We start from the raw sequence: 17,574 nt of genomic DNA, 5'->3' as shown, positions 1-17,574 counted from the left end.
AAGTCTGGAATGAAATAACGACAGAACCTCAGCAGATGTCTTTCTCCAAAATCCTCTTCCTCGTGCCTTTTTTTAAGCGCACTAACAGGTGTGCGGGCCAACGAGTCAATACCGCTCGAGGAAGCTCCGCTCCTGGAACGGTTTAGGCAACCGAACTCCTATCTTAACTATTACAAGACATAACTGTTAAAAACCGGTCTCAGTTCAGTAGACAAGGGCAACGTATCAGCAACAAGTATATCTCTATTCAAGCGGACCAACCTTATGCATCCTGAAGGCCTTTCAGCTCACACCTGAGCCTGTTTTACTCTCAGCTCTCACAAAAGGCTGTGTTTACTTCCATTACTATCTCTCTTTCTATCTCTCACACACACTCTCTATCTCTTTCTCTCTCCTCCTTTCGCGCCTGAGGCCGAGATGGGTGGAGAGATATAGTGAGAAAACACTGAGAAAAAGAAAAGGGCCGCGTTTCTTTCACAGAGAGATGGTGGGCTGCAGAAACCGATAAAGCAAGAGGGGGCATTGAAAAAGGTGTAAGGAGAAATCCAAAGAACAAAGTCTTCCTACACCATTCCTGCAACATTAATGGCAAAGCGTGACTTGGCTGGAAAGGCTGTTGCAGCTAGAACTTACTTAGTTTCACCATCGTTTTATTACAAACAAAAAATACACAAAACACACTCCCTACCTGTATTGAGAGAGCAAGAAGCCCCCGATTGATGAGCCGCAGATGGAAAACGCCATGGCTACCACCCCGTTCCACACCCCGAGCTCTCTAGCCGTCATGTGGTGGTCCAGTAGGAAGAGAGGAAACATGGTGATAGCCCCCTGCTCACCTAAACAGAAAATATAGGATTACATCAGCGCAGCTCAACGATTGTAAATGCTCTTTTCTCTGAACTTCAGATAGAGAGAACAAAAAGGCCAAGAAAATTGACCGGATTATTGAAAACGTGCTGGATTCTTATCACATTGCATCAGACTTTTCTCAAAACTGGTGTTAAACTCCTGATAATATCCACGGAACACAACACAAACTTAGTCAAAACAAAACACTTGTTATCTGAGAAAGGAAAACAGAGATAACCTGAGCAGAGGCCATGTTTTTTTCGCACTTTAGTCCTTAAAGGATCAGAGCCTGGATTGCCTTCCAGTCATTCTTTTTCTAAGAGTTTGTCACTTAAATTCAGACGAATGTGACAAAAACAAAAGCTGCCATGAAAATGCTGCCGTTAGACTGCACAGAGTCCTGCGTCGCTGCATGATAGCGGTTGCACAGAGGCCTCGCTAACCCGCCGCCGTGTATTATTTAACGGCATTGTCATTATTTATGGAGTCTGCCTTCAGTTCGACAGCGAGACAGCCCGCTGACTGACAGCTCTGAGACCGCCGTCAAAAAGATACTGCGCTTCCGGGGTCCCCGGGATGAAACCGGTGAGAAACAAAAACAGAAAATCAAATCAAAAATCAGACGCTTCTGTCGGAGTTCTGCTACGGTCGCTGACAGCGCCACGTGAGCGCTTTGACATCGCTTTCTTTGTGGGGGATTGAGCCTGACAGTAGAACTAAATTTGTAAAGGATGTTGTAAAGTCTGTAATGTGGTGGCAACAATGAACAATGGGACTCGTTTTTCACATTCAGCACATCTTTTCTTCATATAAGGCAGCTATGCCACCCAGGTCCTAAGGATGCTGTTTTATAAAAGGATGAACACATACAAGTCACATTCACTTTGCAGTGTGCACAAAAAGCATTAAAAACTGCTTGTTGACTAATCGCCGTCTTAGAATTATAAGGTTCTTATAAGGCACTTTTGAGATACTGAGCTTCAAAGTTTTTGTGTTCCATAGACTTCTGTAGATAGAATCAGTTTTGGGCCAAATTTATACACAGCTTACAAAAGAAACATCACATAATCTAAGTTGTCACCAAATAAGAATATGTAAATAACTCAACAAAAAAGTCAGATAGAACCTTATCATTTTAAAAGGGTCATCAGATGATCACATTTTCCACAAGTTCATACGATTCTTTAGGGTCTTAATGAAAAGTCTATAATATACTTCGGTTAAAAATTCTCAATGATTGTGTAAAACAACACCCTTTTCACCTTGTCAAAATCAGCTCTGCAAAAATCATCTCATTCTGGTCGAGGCTGCTTTAAATCCAAATGAGCTCTGTTTGCCCCACTCTCTCTTCTCTCTGTGGAGTGATGAGCCTGTTTACTATAGCCGCGTTTAGCCGCTAAACTTGCTAACTAGCACATTATTAGGAAAGGCGATCACAAAAATTCATAAAAAAACCCTTATACTCACATCTGCTGTAAGTGAAGCTGGATCATGAATGATTCGGGCAAACATAGATGCATTTATGCAGATCGGGAGGCGCATTCCATTCACAAACAAATGTAATCTACTGCATCTTCAGTGGCTCAGATGTCGGGAGTAAATGATGACCACTATGTTCATTATTACATCCAGCAACACAACACCTCAAATGCTCAGTGGAGATATTCTTGTCTAACTTACATCCCTGTTCCAGCATCAAAACAAAGAGGGTGGACTGTTACAGCTGATCTTAGGTAACACGCTCATGTCAATCAATTATCGTGGGAGTGGCCTCTGTTGGTGTGACGCCACAACGACAGGCATCTGAGAATGGCTCGATTTGAAAAAGGGAATATTATTTTTACAGATTATTTAAAAACCACTGCATGGATTTTTATCATTATAGGGTAGATTTGTACATACACTGCCAACACACATTAATGTTCAAACAACATGTAAAAGTGAACTTAGCATCCGATGACCCCTTTAAGGTGACGTAATATCAAAAGAGTCAATTATAGCCTAATACTTGAAAAAACGTAGCACAGTTCCAGCATAACCATAATTTATTTAAAGACCATAGTAACCACAGGTAGAACCACAAAGGCCACTTACATTATGGAAAGATAGTATGAATCTGGATTCCCACTAAAATTCCATAATAAATACAGCTGAAAATTTATGTAAAGGGAATACTGCAGAACAAATAGTGTACATTGTGTCAACATAGTAGTGTAAATATATACAAAACACCAAAGATGATCATTGAACAGTTCAGATGCTGCTGATCATCCCATATGCGCAGCTATAACATGCGCTTCAGCGTTCTGCCTCTTCTGCGTCTTTTTTTTCTCCTATGCTGCTTCAAACTAATTATTTTTTAAGCAGGGATTGAAAACAAACAACAAGGCTGCTTATTTATGTCTATAAATAATCTCAGAGCAACAATTGTCCATTTCACAGGGGATTTCATTAGACATCCACAAAAACACAGTGGAGGGAAGCAGAAGAGGGGAGGCACTGGGAGGAGAAAGAGGAAGTGAGAGAGAGAGACAGTGGGGAGAGATGCTGTATCAGTTCACTTCGGTTAACAACGAAAGATAATGGGGAACAGATGAAGGCAAAAATGGACAACAGATTCAGGATGAGACAGAATGATTGTGACAGTGAATAGGTAATGAACTACACTACAACTGTGTGGTACTGATTGAGAAGTTCAGCAGATGTAAGATTTGAAACTTATTTTTAAAGGGATAGTTCACCCAATAATGAAAATTCTGTCATTAATTATTCACCCTTATGTTGTTCCAAACCTGTAAGACCTTCATTCATCTTCGGAACACAAATTACAATATTTTTGATGAAATCCGAGAGCTTTCCGACCCTGCATAGACATCATTGCAACACATGCTCAAGGCCCAGAAAGGAAGTAAGGACGCCATTAAAATAGTCCATGTGACATCATTATTCATTATTCAACAATTTCTTCTCTTAGCTTTCAGTCTCTGCCATACGTTCACAAGAGTACCCATGATGCATACGTGTGGTGCTGCTGACACAGGTGTAAAAGCAGACTGAACATAAAACAGTCTTTGTAAACATGTCTAAAAAATTTCAACAGAGAGGATGACTTGCAATTTTTTGCCCATCCTTACTTATTTGAAACAGAATATACAGACGATAAACTAAGAGAGATGGACGTTCTAAGTCAGAATGCCAGCTCCTGTGTCAACAGCACTGCACACATGCATTGTGATATTCTTGTGAATGTGCATCAAAGACTAACATGGAAGAGAAGAAATTAGTATTCAAAAAGTACAGAAGTACACAAAAAGTATTCTTGTTGCTTCACAAAATTACGGTTGAACCACTGATGTCACATGGACTATTTTAATGATGTCCTTACTACCTTTCTGGGCCTTAAACACAATAGTTGCTTTGCTGTCTATGCAGGATCAGCGAGCTCTTGGTTTATACAAAAATATCTTCATTTGTGTTCCAAAGATGAATAAAGATCTTACAGGTTTAGAACAACATGAGTGTGGGTAATTAATGACAGAATTTTTATTTTTGGGTGAACTATTTGGGTGAACTAACTAAAAAAGGAATTCTGTTAAGTTCCTAATAAAGAATTGTTCAAGCTAAAACAAAAACCATCGCATATTCTCATGTTGTTCCAAACGGTGTTTTTTTTTTTTTCTGTCTAACCAAAAGAGCTGTTTTTATGAACATACAATTCTTTACATGCAATCACAAAGAAATAAGGACAGAAGCTTTAAAGTCTCAAAAAGAAAACAAAAGCACTGTGAAGTATCAGTAGTTCACACGATTTATAATAGTTTGGTGTCATGAACAGACTAAAATGTAAGTGATTATTTACAGATTCCAGTTCCAGACAGAGTCAGTGAGATAAATTTGAGAAACAAATCAGTCTAGTTCTTGGACAAATCACTGAGATCACTGGAACTGATTCACTGGAAATGTCTAACTCAATTTCACTCAAAATATAACAGATATCACTATTCTCACAAACCCCGAACAACAAGAATTTCAGTAAATGATGATTTAGATTTCAGTCTGTATTTCACAGTATTACGTAACCCTGAAGTCGCACAAGTATGGTTGTAACAATAGCCAACAATACATTGTATAGGTCAAAATATTTGATCATTGATTTTTCTTTTATGCCAAAAATCATTAGGAAATTAAGAGAAGATCATGTTCCATGAAGATATTTTGTAAATTTCCTACTTTAAATATATCAAAACTTTTTGATAAAACGATTTTTTTTTTTTTTTTTTGCATATTCATTCAGCTTTCAGATGAAGCATAAATCTCAAAGACTATGGACAATATATGGACAATATATTTAAAATATAAAGCTTTACAGGTCCAGTTCTCAGTTATTTTTACTGCATTAAACAGAAAGTTCCACAAAAGATAGAAAGCCATTCAGCTTTGGAGCAACACGAGGATGCAATTCAATGAAACCACCTCAAAAGTGTGTGAGAGCCAACGAGTGTGAGATGCTGACTAAAACCAGCAGTACGATACATCTCAAAGTCCCCAGAGTCTTCAGCATGGGAACAGCCTGAGGAACCTGGGCCCCTCCCAGTTCATATAGGTCACTGTGCCGTGTGTATCTGCATCTGTGTGTACCTGAGCAGGTCACACAACTCCATTGTAAATGCTCCTCAACCAACGACAAGCTGTGAACCAAGTCTCTACGGACCTCTGAGGTTATAATCGGCAAAGGTCTAGGTTATTCCCTTTACATTCTGGGACACAATGACATAATTGTTTGGACGAAACAAAAGCATGGAGAACTATCACTTGCACCGTTAGCTATGTGAATGCGAGCGAAGATACAGTGGTATGGCTAGGGAACAGAGACGCATCCTATTCAGAGTGTGATGTAGTGTAAGCTCACATATCTAAACAGAATGCTTTTTAATGTTCACACCCGAGTTACACAATGGTCCAGACAATGGGAAAACAATGTAGGTCAACTAAAAGGCATCACATACTTTACTCATCTTCTTTCTTGGAATTCAGCGTTCTCCATTGCTCTCTATTCACACGCTTTCTCATCGTACCCGACGCCCCCTGCACCCCACCATCTCTCTCGCTCGCTCTCTTTCACTCTCTCTCATAGTTGACCATGTGGTGGGTGTTCATTAATTCATCCCCCCTGCAGTCCTCTGCGTTCCCTCTGGAAAATATTTGCCTCCTGCTTGCGTCTCCCCTCCATCCCCCCTACATGCCCCTCCGTTCCCTGACCCCTGCTGTGCGGGACAGAGGGAGGGCAGCATCAGGCGATATACATGCATCTATGTGTGTGTGTGAGTGTGTGTTAGGTGTATATATAGTTGGATAGGAGAGTGAAAGACAGAGCAAAAGTGGCTTTCTACTCCCATAGAGAATCCAACTTTAACCCCCAATAAGCACACTCCCGCCTCCAGCTGGACTCTTCCCAGGGAAGCTCCACGTCTGGCCCAATCCCAGCCCCCTCCATCCCACAACTGTTCCCCCCATCACCCTTTATCGACGCTTGGGCTGAGAGAACCTTATATAACACATTTTGGTAACAACCTGTGATGCAATAGGGGCACGAAATGACAATGACGTTTCGTACAAAGCATGATCGATTTATCATCTTAGTAAGACATTATTATTATTACATTATTCTACAATCCAATAAAGTTGTATTAAAATTATAAAAGTAAATAAAGTACTACTAAAGTTTGAAAGTAAGTTAAATATTATTCAAGTAAATAACAGGGGACTTTAGTTTGTGAATTCCTATTTATTTATGATTTCTATTTATTTTTATTTATTTGTTTATTTATTTTAGTAAGATACTTATATTATTCTACAATCCAATAAACATTGTATTAAAACTTACAAAAGTAAATAAAGTGTTATTAAAGTTTGAAAGTAAGTTAAATATTATTACAGTAAATAACAGGGGACTTCAGTTTGTAAATTTCTATTTGTTTATGATTTTCTATTTATTTATCATTCCTATTTATTTATGATTTTATTTATGAATTCCTATTAATTAATTCATTTATTTATTAACATATAATGCTAATGAAAAACAAGCAATAACAGTTATAAAAAAATACATTAATAAAAAAACAGCAAACGACCACATAAATCTCCACCATAAACATGAGTTAATAAAGTGATTTTATTGCTTTTTATTGACAAACAAAGCAAAACATAACTGTCTTAAAATCAATACTTTTATATTTTAAAAAACATATTTAAATAAATTTACTTGAGAAACAAAACAGCATAAAATATGAAGGCTTGTTTTTAAAAAATCAGATTTTTTTTCTTTTTTGATATTTTATTTTCTTATCCCACTGGCAATTTTTTTGTTTCTGACTTTAAATACAAACTGCAAAAAGTACTGTTAGGTTTATGCTAAAAAATGCTAATGAGGTTAAAAAGAAAAATGAAAAAATAAACTTAATTCAGAATATATTGTCTAAAACAAGTATTAATATCATATGCAAATCAGTTTTAAGAAAATGTATCTTATTTTAAAGATGTTTATATGTCTTCACTGAAAAGCAAGGCACAAATACTGATTAAGAAATTTGTGTTTTCCAGTGTACCATCACACTTTTAAGATGTCAGCACATTAGTAAACTAGTTTGAGTCATCCAAAGCGCTGTTTAATAGTGATTATGATGATGATCGGGGGAGAAACCTTATAAGACAGATTAAGAGGGGGGCTGCCGCTTGTCCTGTCTGCTTTCGTCTGCTGAGGCTCATCCGATTACAGTGCCACCTCTCTCTCTTTGCCAGAGACACATACACATGACACACAAAGCTTGGTTTTCTGATTAAACTGTTCTGAACAAAATATTACATTCAAATGAAGCGACGCAAACAAAATACTTTGACATAAACAGTGCAGCAGATATTTCTAAATTCAGTTTTGAATGAAAATACCACAGACACAAAGAGACTCTAATCCGGACATAATCCCCTTCTGGTGCCAAACACCACATTCAGCTCATTGAAAGTGATTCATTAGCAGCTATTTATGTCTATATTTCTGATTCAGATTGTGAGACAAAAGTTAGTCTTTGTGGTTAAACGCTGGTGCAAATTTAATGAAAGATTTCAATATTAGTTCCAGTACAGACATGTTGAACTGAACTGGGTGACCAAACTGTGTTTGGTTTCCTGATGTTTAACAGCTTCAAAGTCTTTGAGTAGTCTTTGACTACTGAGTGTGACAGTAAGCATGCAAAAGGGCAAGACTGCCATCTTGTGGTAAAACAACATATTGCTATAACTTTGTTTCAAGTTCATTGGTCAGTCATGGTAAAGAAACTGAAGGGGGGGGGATTTCAAACATTTAACTTGCCAATCACATCACAGTTCTGACATTGCATAAATTATCCACTTTCCTGGTAAATAACATGAGGAATTATATATCAAAAAAGTTTTAATGTTTTTTTAAAGAAGTTTCTTCTGTTCACCAAGCCTGCATTTATTTGATTCAAAGTACAGCAACAACAGTAAAATATTGAAATATACATAGTAAATATTTTTACTATTTAAAATAACTGATTTTATTTGAATATATTTTAAAACGTAATTTATTTCTTTGATTTCAAAGCTGAATTTTTAGCATCCTTATTCCAGTCACATGAACCTTCAGAAATCATTCTAATATTCTGATTTGCTGCTCAAAAAACATTTGAGTGGAATTTTTTCAGGTTTCTTTGATGAATAGAGAGTTCAGAACAGCATTTATCTTTTGTCCAGCATCCTTGCTAATATTATTAGTATAATAGTAATTTCTATAACTTCAGTCCAAAATAAAAATATTATTCTGACTCCAAGCATTTAAATGGTATATACAAAAGCTTTATATTTCAGTTAAATGCTGATCTTTGGATCTTTCTATTCATCAAATAATCCTGAAAAAATGTACTCAACTGTTTTAAATATTGATTATAATAATAAAAAATGATTCTTGAACAGCAAATCAGCATATTAGAATGATTTCTGGAGGATCATGTGAAATAAATGCAGGCTTGGTGAGTAGAAGAGGCTTCTTTAAAAACATTAAAAATCTTACTGTTCTAAAACTTTTGACTGGTAGTGTACACACAGACACACACACATTAATAACACTTAAACTTATAACTTAATTTATGTATTAATTTATTATTTAAAAAAATAAATTATTAATTATTAATTTATTATAAATTAATTAATTATTTAGCAGTTCTGCCTGATGATGTAGAACCAGCACTTCACCTTTATTTAACTGTATAAATTCAGTACACAAATACAAAACAATAGGTGTGTGTAAACTTATCCAACAAATTAGAGAGAAATGTAAATGTACTTTGAGATCCAAATCATTTAAATCAATCCATATGATCTTACCTAGCTTATAAGTGAGAACGTAGAACATCGTCCATGGCGTTCCTGGCACAGACAAGAGCTTCCTCCACACCTTCCACGGCTGCATCACATCCTTCGACCCTCTCCGTCCTTCTCCCTGTCCCCGTGCCGACTCTCCATCCAACACTGGGGCGCCCCACACGAACAGAGCAACACCACCGTACACGCAGGCGAGCAGTGCGAACATCCAGCCCCAACCTGCAACATCAATCACAGCCAGGAGCCCCCCTCCAGCAAACACAGATCCAGCTTTGTACCCCACCACCTGCACGGTGTTCCCTAGACCCAGCTCCCCCTGACCCCTGAGCAGCCGCACGGCCGCCCCATCCACCGCAATGTCCTGCACTGATGCCAGCACGTTCATAGCGAGCAGTGAGCCCGCTACACCCATGTACTGAACATCAGGTGAGATGGTAGCGCTCACCAAACAGGTGAGGGCCAGACCAGCCACTGTGCCCACTAACCAGCAGCGCTTGGTGCCAGTCCGGTCCACCAGAGGGGCCCAGAGTACCTTGAGCACCCAGGGGAAATAGAGGATTTTGGTGAGGCTGATGCGGGTGAGGGAGTGGCCGGCGCCGCGCAGGTACACCGGGAGCAAAGACGACTGCAAGCCATAAGGAATGCCCTGGATGAAATAAAGGAGACCCAGGAACACCAACTTGTCGTTCATCATTGAGAAAGGCGGGTTTGGGGAGCCTCAGCTCATGGCTGTACTCTGTAAGCAACACAAGTAGAGTGTTTTACATGGACTTGTCAACATACTGTACAGTTGAGGTCAAAAGTTCACATACACCTTGCAGAATCTGCAAATCATACAGTCATTGTTGGAAAGGGTTCAACTACACAAAAATGCTGAAAAACCAAAGAATTTGTGGGACCTGAAGGATTTTTCTGAAGAACAGCAGGAGGTTTAACATGACAAACAAGGGACTCATGAACGACTATCACTAAACAAAAAAAATATCATTCAGGTAACAACACAGTACTAAGAATCAAGCGTATGTAAACTTTTGAACAAGGCCATTTTTATAAATTCAACTATTATTTTCTCTTGTGTATTACTTGTAAACATCTTTTATGTGAAATATCTTATTCATGTCAGTACTAAATAAAAAATAACATGCATTTTGTATGATCCCTCTTATTTTGGTAAAAAAAAAAAAAAATTAACGTTTGCAGATTCTGCATGATGTATGTAAACTTTTGACCTCAACTGTAAGTTAGACATGACAGCACAGGTGAAAATCTTTCAGAAATATTGTTTAAATATGCAAACAATGCATTATCTAAGTATGAAGATTGAATAAAGCCAGATTTTCCAAATCCTTCATTCATTTTGTTGACATATTAGAGTTTTTGGTAACACTTTACAATAAGGTGTCATTTGTTAACATCTGTAATGTATTAATGAACATGAACGAACAATGAACACATTTATTAGACTATTTATTCATCTTTATTCATGTCAGTTAATAAAAATACATTTCATTCATATTAGTGCACAGTGCATTATCTAATAATAACAAACACAACTTGTAATTTTAATAATGCATTAGTAAATGCTAAAACTAACTATGATTAATAAATGCTGTAGAAGCATTTAACTAATGTACTAACTAACTAACTAACGTTAACTAATGAACCTTATTGTAAAGTGTTACCAAGTTTTTTACAGAGGGGATTTGGGATATCTTGTTTTATTACCCCATGAATCAGGAATCATCAACATCCAGATACAAAAAAAAAAAAAAAAAAAAAAACTGGCTGGTATAATCAAATAAAAACAAATCCATCTTGGATATTTACTTTCCAGTGGTTTGAAAGAAGACATGTCATGGTAGCAAAATCTCTACATTGACAAGTGAATAAAAAAAGGTTTTACAAGTAATGTCTTGTACAAGTAATGACACAAAACAAGCATTGCAAAGAGTGCTGAGTGATTCATTCATTCATTGCACGTCATTCATTCATGACATTAAATAATATCCCAGCTGGATATAACTGAAATAACTAATCTAATGTCTCATTAGATATCTTTCATATACATTCTGCAAACCGCTAGACACTAAACTATAAATATTAGAGAATTAAATATTCAATAACGATTTCATTTAGAGTCATAAACAGTCCCATACTGTCACAACATATGCTCTGCTTGTGGGAGACAGGATTATGAAACTATGCTAACTGAAATGCACAAATAATACAATGCACAGAAAATACCTTACTGTATTACTGTATTTACAGGTAAATGTCTCCTTCACCTGCCGTGCTCGATGCAGCATAACCTCTATTTTCCAATCTTCTGTACTTCCGCGGGAGCGCTTGACGTAACGCACTCTTTCAACCAATCAACACAGCTGCGCTCACAGCCAATAAATCAACAGCGCCTCCCGTCATAACAACGGTACTGCAGCGTAGGACACGTATGACAGCAAGTCTAGGCCATCATGGAATATGAGGAATGTAAAAATATCACGCCCTGTCCCTTTATCGTTAACTTTTTATCGTTTTACTTTTCCTACCACTCCCATTGTTCCAGCCCAACATGTTTCTGACACAATCTAGGCTGTAATTTGTCTTCAACCTTTTGTGGTAATAATTTCCTATATACTGCAGATAAGTGCATAAACCCTGTTGCAGGGTATTTTTTTATTAACTTAACATAAAAGCATCCTAATCCAAAAGAAATGCAGCTTTTATTTGATTCAAATGGTCATTATAATACCATTTACTTTTACAATGGACCATTTTTTAGTTAATATTAAGCCAGCAAATATATATATTTATATATATATATATATATATAGCCTCAATTCCAAACAGTACAAATCTTAGTGTCTATTTGTGACCCTGGACCACTAGACCAGTCTGAAGTAGCACGGGTATATTTGTAGCAATAGCCAAAAAGACATTGTATGTGTAAAAAATTATTGATTTTTCTTCTATGCCAAAATCATTAGGATATTAAGTAAAGATAATATTCCATTAAAATATTTTGTGAATTTCCTACTATAAATATATCAAAACTTAATTTTTCGGTTAGTAATATGCATTGCCAAGAACTTAATTTAGACAGCTTTAAAGATGATTTTCTCAATATTTAATCAAAATCTTAATATTTCTCAATATCCTAACAAACCACACATCAATGGAAAGCTTATTTATTCAGCTTAAATAAAAAAAAATTACCATTGTGACTGGGTTTGTGGTCCAGGGTCACATTTGTGCTTATCTGATTCCCTTCATATCGATGACCACAGAGTCATTAAACTTCCATTTTGAGCATGTTTTTTATTTGTTTTTCAGAGTCAACATGACTTTAAAAATTAATAGATGCACCATACCACTTTAGAAGCTTTGCATAAATTTACACAGACATATACATTTAGTCAAGTTTTTATTTATCAAAAATGTTTTTTTTATTTCTACTCCATTACAGTTGCTTATATATGGTGTATAGTTCATATATTGATAGTTGGTGGGTCTTCATCTGTATACATTCATTACTGACACCAATTAATTGCCACACAAGGCTAGCAGGATCTTCTCATAGTCTCCTTTGGTGTCATCCTAAAACAAACAAAACACAATCTTTACCAGTTGAATCTATACAGGACAGGACCAAAGTATAGCACTTATTAATTTGTTTTCATGTACTGAGTGTAATTTGCAAACTGAGTTTTATTTACCTGGATGTCCTGATAGAGGCTCTTGCTAAATATTTTCTGGTACTCTTGCTTGATGTGGGCCAAGTCAATCTCAGAGCGGCTCACCAATATTCTGGTCAAGATCTTGCCTTTATAACCAGAGCCCTGTGAACACACAAAGTCACACATGTAAAACAGTTGTCATGTCGTTTTAGATTTTAAATGGATCCATTAGACTGGAAGTTACACTTGCCTTCATTGCCTGATTTAGTTTCTCAGCAAAGAATGCAGATTTGTTTCCAGCACATTTCACTGTTGAAAAAATAAGTCACAGTGATGAGAAAACATGAAAATATATATTTTGAAAATCTCATGCAAAGGCCAGCTTCTGTTTCACTGCTCAGAGCTTAAAATAACATTTTTGTCATATTATTGAACACAGTAAAAAGAAACATCGAAGTAGCATTCTTATCATACTGTAAAAAAGTAATGCAGATCTTAAAAGGTATGATAAGAGCATCTGCAGCAATTCAAAGAAAAGTTTGTAGTGAACTTATTGCATATCATACCATTTTAAAATGCAGTATGCAATGCTATAGACATGCTACAGATATGAAGGTTTCAGTGCCTCACCAACAGAAATCAAGCAGTTCTCAATATCACCCTTCAACTCCAGATCAAGGGCTTTTGCGACATCCACTTTACTGTACTTGGAGTACAGCTGGAAAACTAAATATAAAAGCAAAAATGACATTACTATCATGCAGAAAGTGGATTAGAAGAAAATTGCACAACTTAAGGAGGTGGAGGAAGTCAACCATACCTCTTCTCAGGTGAGAAGGATTGCGTGAGGTCAGGATGTCAATGAACGTGGCACAGTCTGTGCCTTTCCTTTTCTCTCCTGCCTCATACAAAGCCTACAGGCAAAATCAGAGGTCAAAAGACATGCACATACAATGACCAACCACATATACACAATACACGTTTAATTACCCTGGCATCTTTGTCAGCCAAGGTCTCATCCACAGCCCTGTCTTCACTTCTGGTACCCTGTAAAAATAAAAAAGTCAAATAAAAAGTTTAACAATGAGCCAAAGCACTTTGTGCCAGCAAAGCTGCAGAATCAGATGTGTTCGATGAGAAGACATCTAAAACATGCAGCAATGGGAGGGGCAGAATTGAGAAACACTGTATGAGCAAAGCCAACCTTGCAGAGAGAAAGCAGGGCATTTCTGAAGTCTCCACTTGTCTCAGACTTGATTGCTGCGTCCAGATCCTTCTTATAGTCTATAAACAGAAGTCATACATTCAATTTTCATATATACTGCTTTCACAAACGACAAGTGTCTCTTGGGGGGAGCACTGTCCTGCAGAGTTTAGCTCCAACCCTAATTAAACACACCTAAACCAGCTAAGCAAGATCTTCAAGATTTCTAGGAACTTCCAGGTGGGTGTGTTAAGGCATGCTGGGGCTAAATTCCGCAGGCCGTTGGCCCTGCAGGATCCGGATCGGACACTCATTAGCATTAATATTACCTTGTTTGTAAGCCTGTTTAATCTCTCGGATCTCTTTATTGGTCCTGGAGGCCAAAATCTCGACAAGTGTATCTTCATCTGTGCCCAAACCCTGAAGAGAAAAATATTTGAAGTTATACATCTCATGTCGAATCTTTTGTGTAAGAGAAGTTTTTTAAAATATCCACTGAATTCAGAGTAAAAATGTGAAGTTATAAGTAATGTTACCTTCATGGCACCATGGAGAATAAAGGCATCATACTGAGCTGGAGTCATCAACAGGCCCAGAACCACTTCTTCCAGCTCACCTTTAAGAGCAGCTTTCAAGGCTACATCCAGAGGCTGCACAGAGGAGAAGAAGTGATTTAGGTGAGGGAGACAGTAAAAATGTGTAGATTTCAAGTCCAGTGAATGTCATACCTTGCTGGCAGATTGCTGGTAAGCAGCCTTGATTTGCTGGCGCTGGGCATTGCTTCTGCGGACCAGCACTTCAATGATCGTGGCCTCATCCACACCTGAAAACAAAAACTTCTGTCAATATACGCAGAATGCAAAGATGTAGATGCGTTTTATTCATCTTCAACTTTCATATACCTACCTTTTGCCTTGATAGCCTTGTCCAGGATGCCTGCATCTGCAGCTGCACTGAACTGAGCAAAAGGTTTCACTGTGCCCTGCCCCTCCTAAAGACACGAGAGACGCTTATTAAAATCATATAAAAATAATCTACATTTATATAATCACAAACTGACTTAAAGCAGACCAGTGTAAGAAGTCTATTCAGTAAAAAAATTCAAGAAGTGAATTTTACTAAGGAAACACTAAAATATTGAAGCTCTTGCTCTTTAACAGGATGAAGTGCTAGAACGGGGAGTGGAGTACATTCCTGTCCCTGACTCATTCAGTCTGGTGCTGCTCAAATTTTCCAGAAAGTTGAACAAACTTACTGTGAAGTCTTGTACTGTGTTATCTTGCATGCCCTGGTAGACAAGCTGCTGAAGAAAAGAACTGACGGCTGACATTTTGGCACCTGGAACTCAACAGCTCAACCTATAACACATATTGGAATATGTTTATACATACAGTATATCAAAAAGCAGAATCCTTTTAGTAAATTGCAGAATTATAGTTTTCTGGAAGTTTTCTAGCAGTTTCTATTAATCTTACAGGACGTACATCCAAAGTCATACATCCAAATACTGAAAGCGACAAAACAATTCACAAAACCAGGATGTGGAATTTTATAGCTCGAAGTGTCCAAAGTTTTTAAACACTGTTGCATAACTTTGTTGCATAACTTTTAGTAGCAACTCGCTTTGCATTTTTATTCTTATTTGCATCTTATTTTTAAGTAAACAAAAACAACGCTGGCATAAATATGCAACAATTATATATTTAACAAAAAACTGACAGCACTGTCGGAAGCTAGATAACTTGTAGAAGTAAAGAAAATCCCAGTTCCCCACTTACCAAGACCGAGTGAACAGCAAGCGAGCAGAAGGGGAGTTTTCAGTTGTATTTATACTCAGGACCACACCTAGCAACATCTTTTAACTGTTGCGCTACATTTGGGCGTTGACTCGGCTGGTCTGCTTTCCTCCTTCCCGTATGAAACAGCCTTTCCATGGTGCGCAAAAAGAAAAACCGTGGGTTGCATAGCTTTTTTCTTCCTCTCTTTTAAAGTTGCATTTATCATTTTTTTGTTTTTTTGTTTATAAAATTGGGAAAAAACTAACATACAGAAATTCCCAGAAGGAAAAAAAAATCTGTTTTACATCAAAAATTTGAGAAGAAGAATCTAGTCATTTCAGTAGCGTAATAAAAGTTGTTTTATTTATGATTTGAGGCGAGTCATGGGGGCAGACATGTTCACGTAAAATCACATGACCATATATTAAATGAAAGGCAATTCACTTAAAATCCAAACGCTTACTAGAATGATTACCAAGATCTTAAATTTACAACCCATACTGTACAGAATTCACAACACATACACACACCAGATGAATTATCTAACAGATATAGTTATTTAGACAGTGTATGATCATATAGGTCAACTCAGTTAAAATTCATCGTTATTTAGGGAACTCAGTAGGCGTAGGCCTATATTGTTTTTCACTGGCATGGCAGCTAGCATGAATAGTACATAATAGACAGCCATTGTCTTACCTCATGCAACACTTAAACCTGAAACTAGGTGCAGAGAGCCTAGTTGTCTGTTTAAGTGTTCATTGTCTGTTTAATTTGTTTTCTAAGTGTTTCAGAGCAGGCTAGTTAAAATAATGCAACCTTGTTTAAAACCAGAATTAAAAACTTCTGTGTGCATACATGCATGCAATGAACAAGGGCCACAGCTGATTTAGAGTCAGCTGGTTTATTGAAAAAAGAATGAAAGCTAGCTTTATCCCAAAGCACTTGAGACAGCACTACAAAATAAAGTTCCAAAAAGAAACAGAAAAACTCTGGGGCCAAATGTAATTAAAATTTTATTGTATTTGTTTTTTTCAAGTCATTTATTTCTTTGTTTAATTTATTATCATTATTACATTTAGTTATTAATTGAATTTTTTGGGGCCTCCATATTAAACACCCTTTGCCCGTACTTGTTCCCAAGAGGATAAAGACTAGAAATATTGTTGCAAAAAGTACACAATGTGAATACTCTGGCAGCTGCATAATCCTCCGTCAAGCATAAAAGATGTAGGCAGTTTGTGCAATTTTTGCAAGCACTCATTTACTTTCACTGTGTTGTGCAATTTTTTTTAAAACCACGGTTTAACGGATATGAGAGCACGTTATGATCACGGATCAAACTGAAAAACTGGTTAGTTAACTGAATTCATCAGAAAAGGTCATTAAAGCGCAAACAGAGAAAAGGAATACTTCTGAGGTTCTAGTTCTACTTCATTCCTCATACACACCAACCAAATTATGGCAACAATGAGACAACATACCTATAGATTGAATGTTTTAGAAAGACACAGCCAGTCATTGCTCTTTTTTTCAATGCAGACCTGTCAGGACATGCATTTATGAACAAGACTGTCCGAACACTGCCCAAACAGATCATGTTTTCTTGTATTTCCTCACACCCTGTACTTGATCACGTAAACCTCTACCCCCGGTTTCACAGACAAAGCTT

General features: G+C 37.1%; 2 protein-coding genes across 5 annotated transcripts in view; both read right to left on the bottom strand.

The window, feature by feature from the left end:
- The window catches only part of mfsd3 (major facilitator superfamily domain containing 3), a 30,693-nt gene extending 19,108 nt beyond the window's left edge, over nt 1-11,585 (bottom strand). Inside the window, exons 1-3 of one of the 4 annotated variants that reach the window (XM_051111077.1) lie at nt 11,496-11,585; nt 9,250-9,982; nt 689-836 (exon numbers count right to left, since the gene is read on the bottom strand). In XM_051111077.1, coding sequence (XP_050967034.1) covers nt 689-836; nt 9,250-9,940 — 839 coding nt within the window. In that variant the 5' untranslated portion in view covers nt 9,941-9,982; nt 11,496-11,585. Of the gene's footprint in view, nt 1-688; nt 837-9,249; nt 9,983-11,490 lie in introns of all 4 variants that reach the window. The other 3 variants (XM_051111078.1, XM_051111079.1, XM_051111076.1) reach the window with 3 other exon arrangements.
- A 956-nt stretch (nt 11,586-12,541) lies between these two features.
- anxa1a (annexin A1a) lies at nt 12,542-16,065 on the bottom strand. Its single transcript, XM_051111197.1, has 13 exons — nt 15,903-16,065; nt 15,380-15,482; nt 15,031-15,115; nt 14,853-14,947; nt 14,661-14,774; nt 14,454-14,544; nt 14,125-14,204; nt 13,911-13,967; nt 13,741-13,834; nt 13,551-13,646; nt 13,171-13,229; nt 12,960-13,082; nt 12,542-12,840 (listed from the first exon to the last, which is right to left on the bottom strand). Exons 2-13 carry the CDS (start codon nt 15,452-15,454, stop codon nt 12,787-12,789), a joined length of 1,023 nt encoding a protein of 340 aa, XP_050967154.1. The 5' UTR covers nt 15,455-15,482; nt 15,903-16,065; the 3' UTR covers nt 12,542-12,786.
- Between the last annotated feature and the right edge of the window lie 1,509 nt (nt 16,066-17,574).

The sequence above is a fragment of the Labeo rohita genome, chromosome 5 (assembly GCF_022985175.1).
Source record: "Labeo rohita strain BAU-BD-2019 chromosome 5, IGBB_LRoh.1.0, whole genome shotgun sequence".
Classification (NCBI taxonomy): Eukaryota; Metazoa; Chordata; class Actinopteri; order Cypriniformes; family Cyprinidae; genus Labeo; species Labeo rohita.
The sequence above is the reverse complement of the archived record's forward strand: the minus strand, read 5'-3'. Positions and strand labels throughout refer to the sequence as shown.

What these genes read in the sequence shown, in the direction of transcription:
- anxa1a (XM_051111197.1), bottom strand. Translation starts at nt 15,454, where the DNA reads ATGTCAGCCGTCAGTTCTTTTCTTCAGCAGCTTGTCTACCAGGGCATG. An exon ending in TTCTCCATGGTGCCATGAAG is followed by an intron (nt 14,545 to 14,660) that starts GTAACATTACTT and finishes TTTTCTCTTCAG; the next exon opens with GGTTTGGGCACAGATGAAGA. An exon ending in AACTAAATCAGGCAATGAAG is followed by an intron (nt 13,083 to 13,170) that starts GCAAGTGTAACT and finishes GTGTGTTCACAG; the next exon opens with GGCTCTGGTTATAAAGGCAA.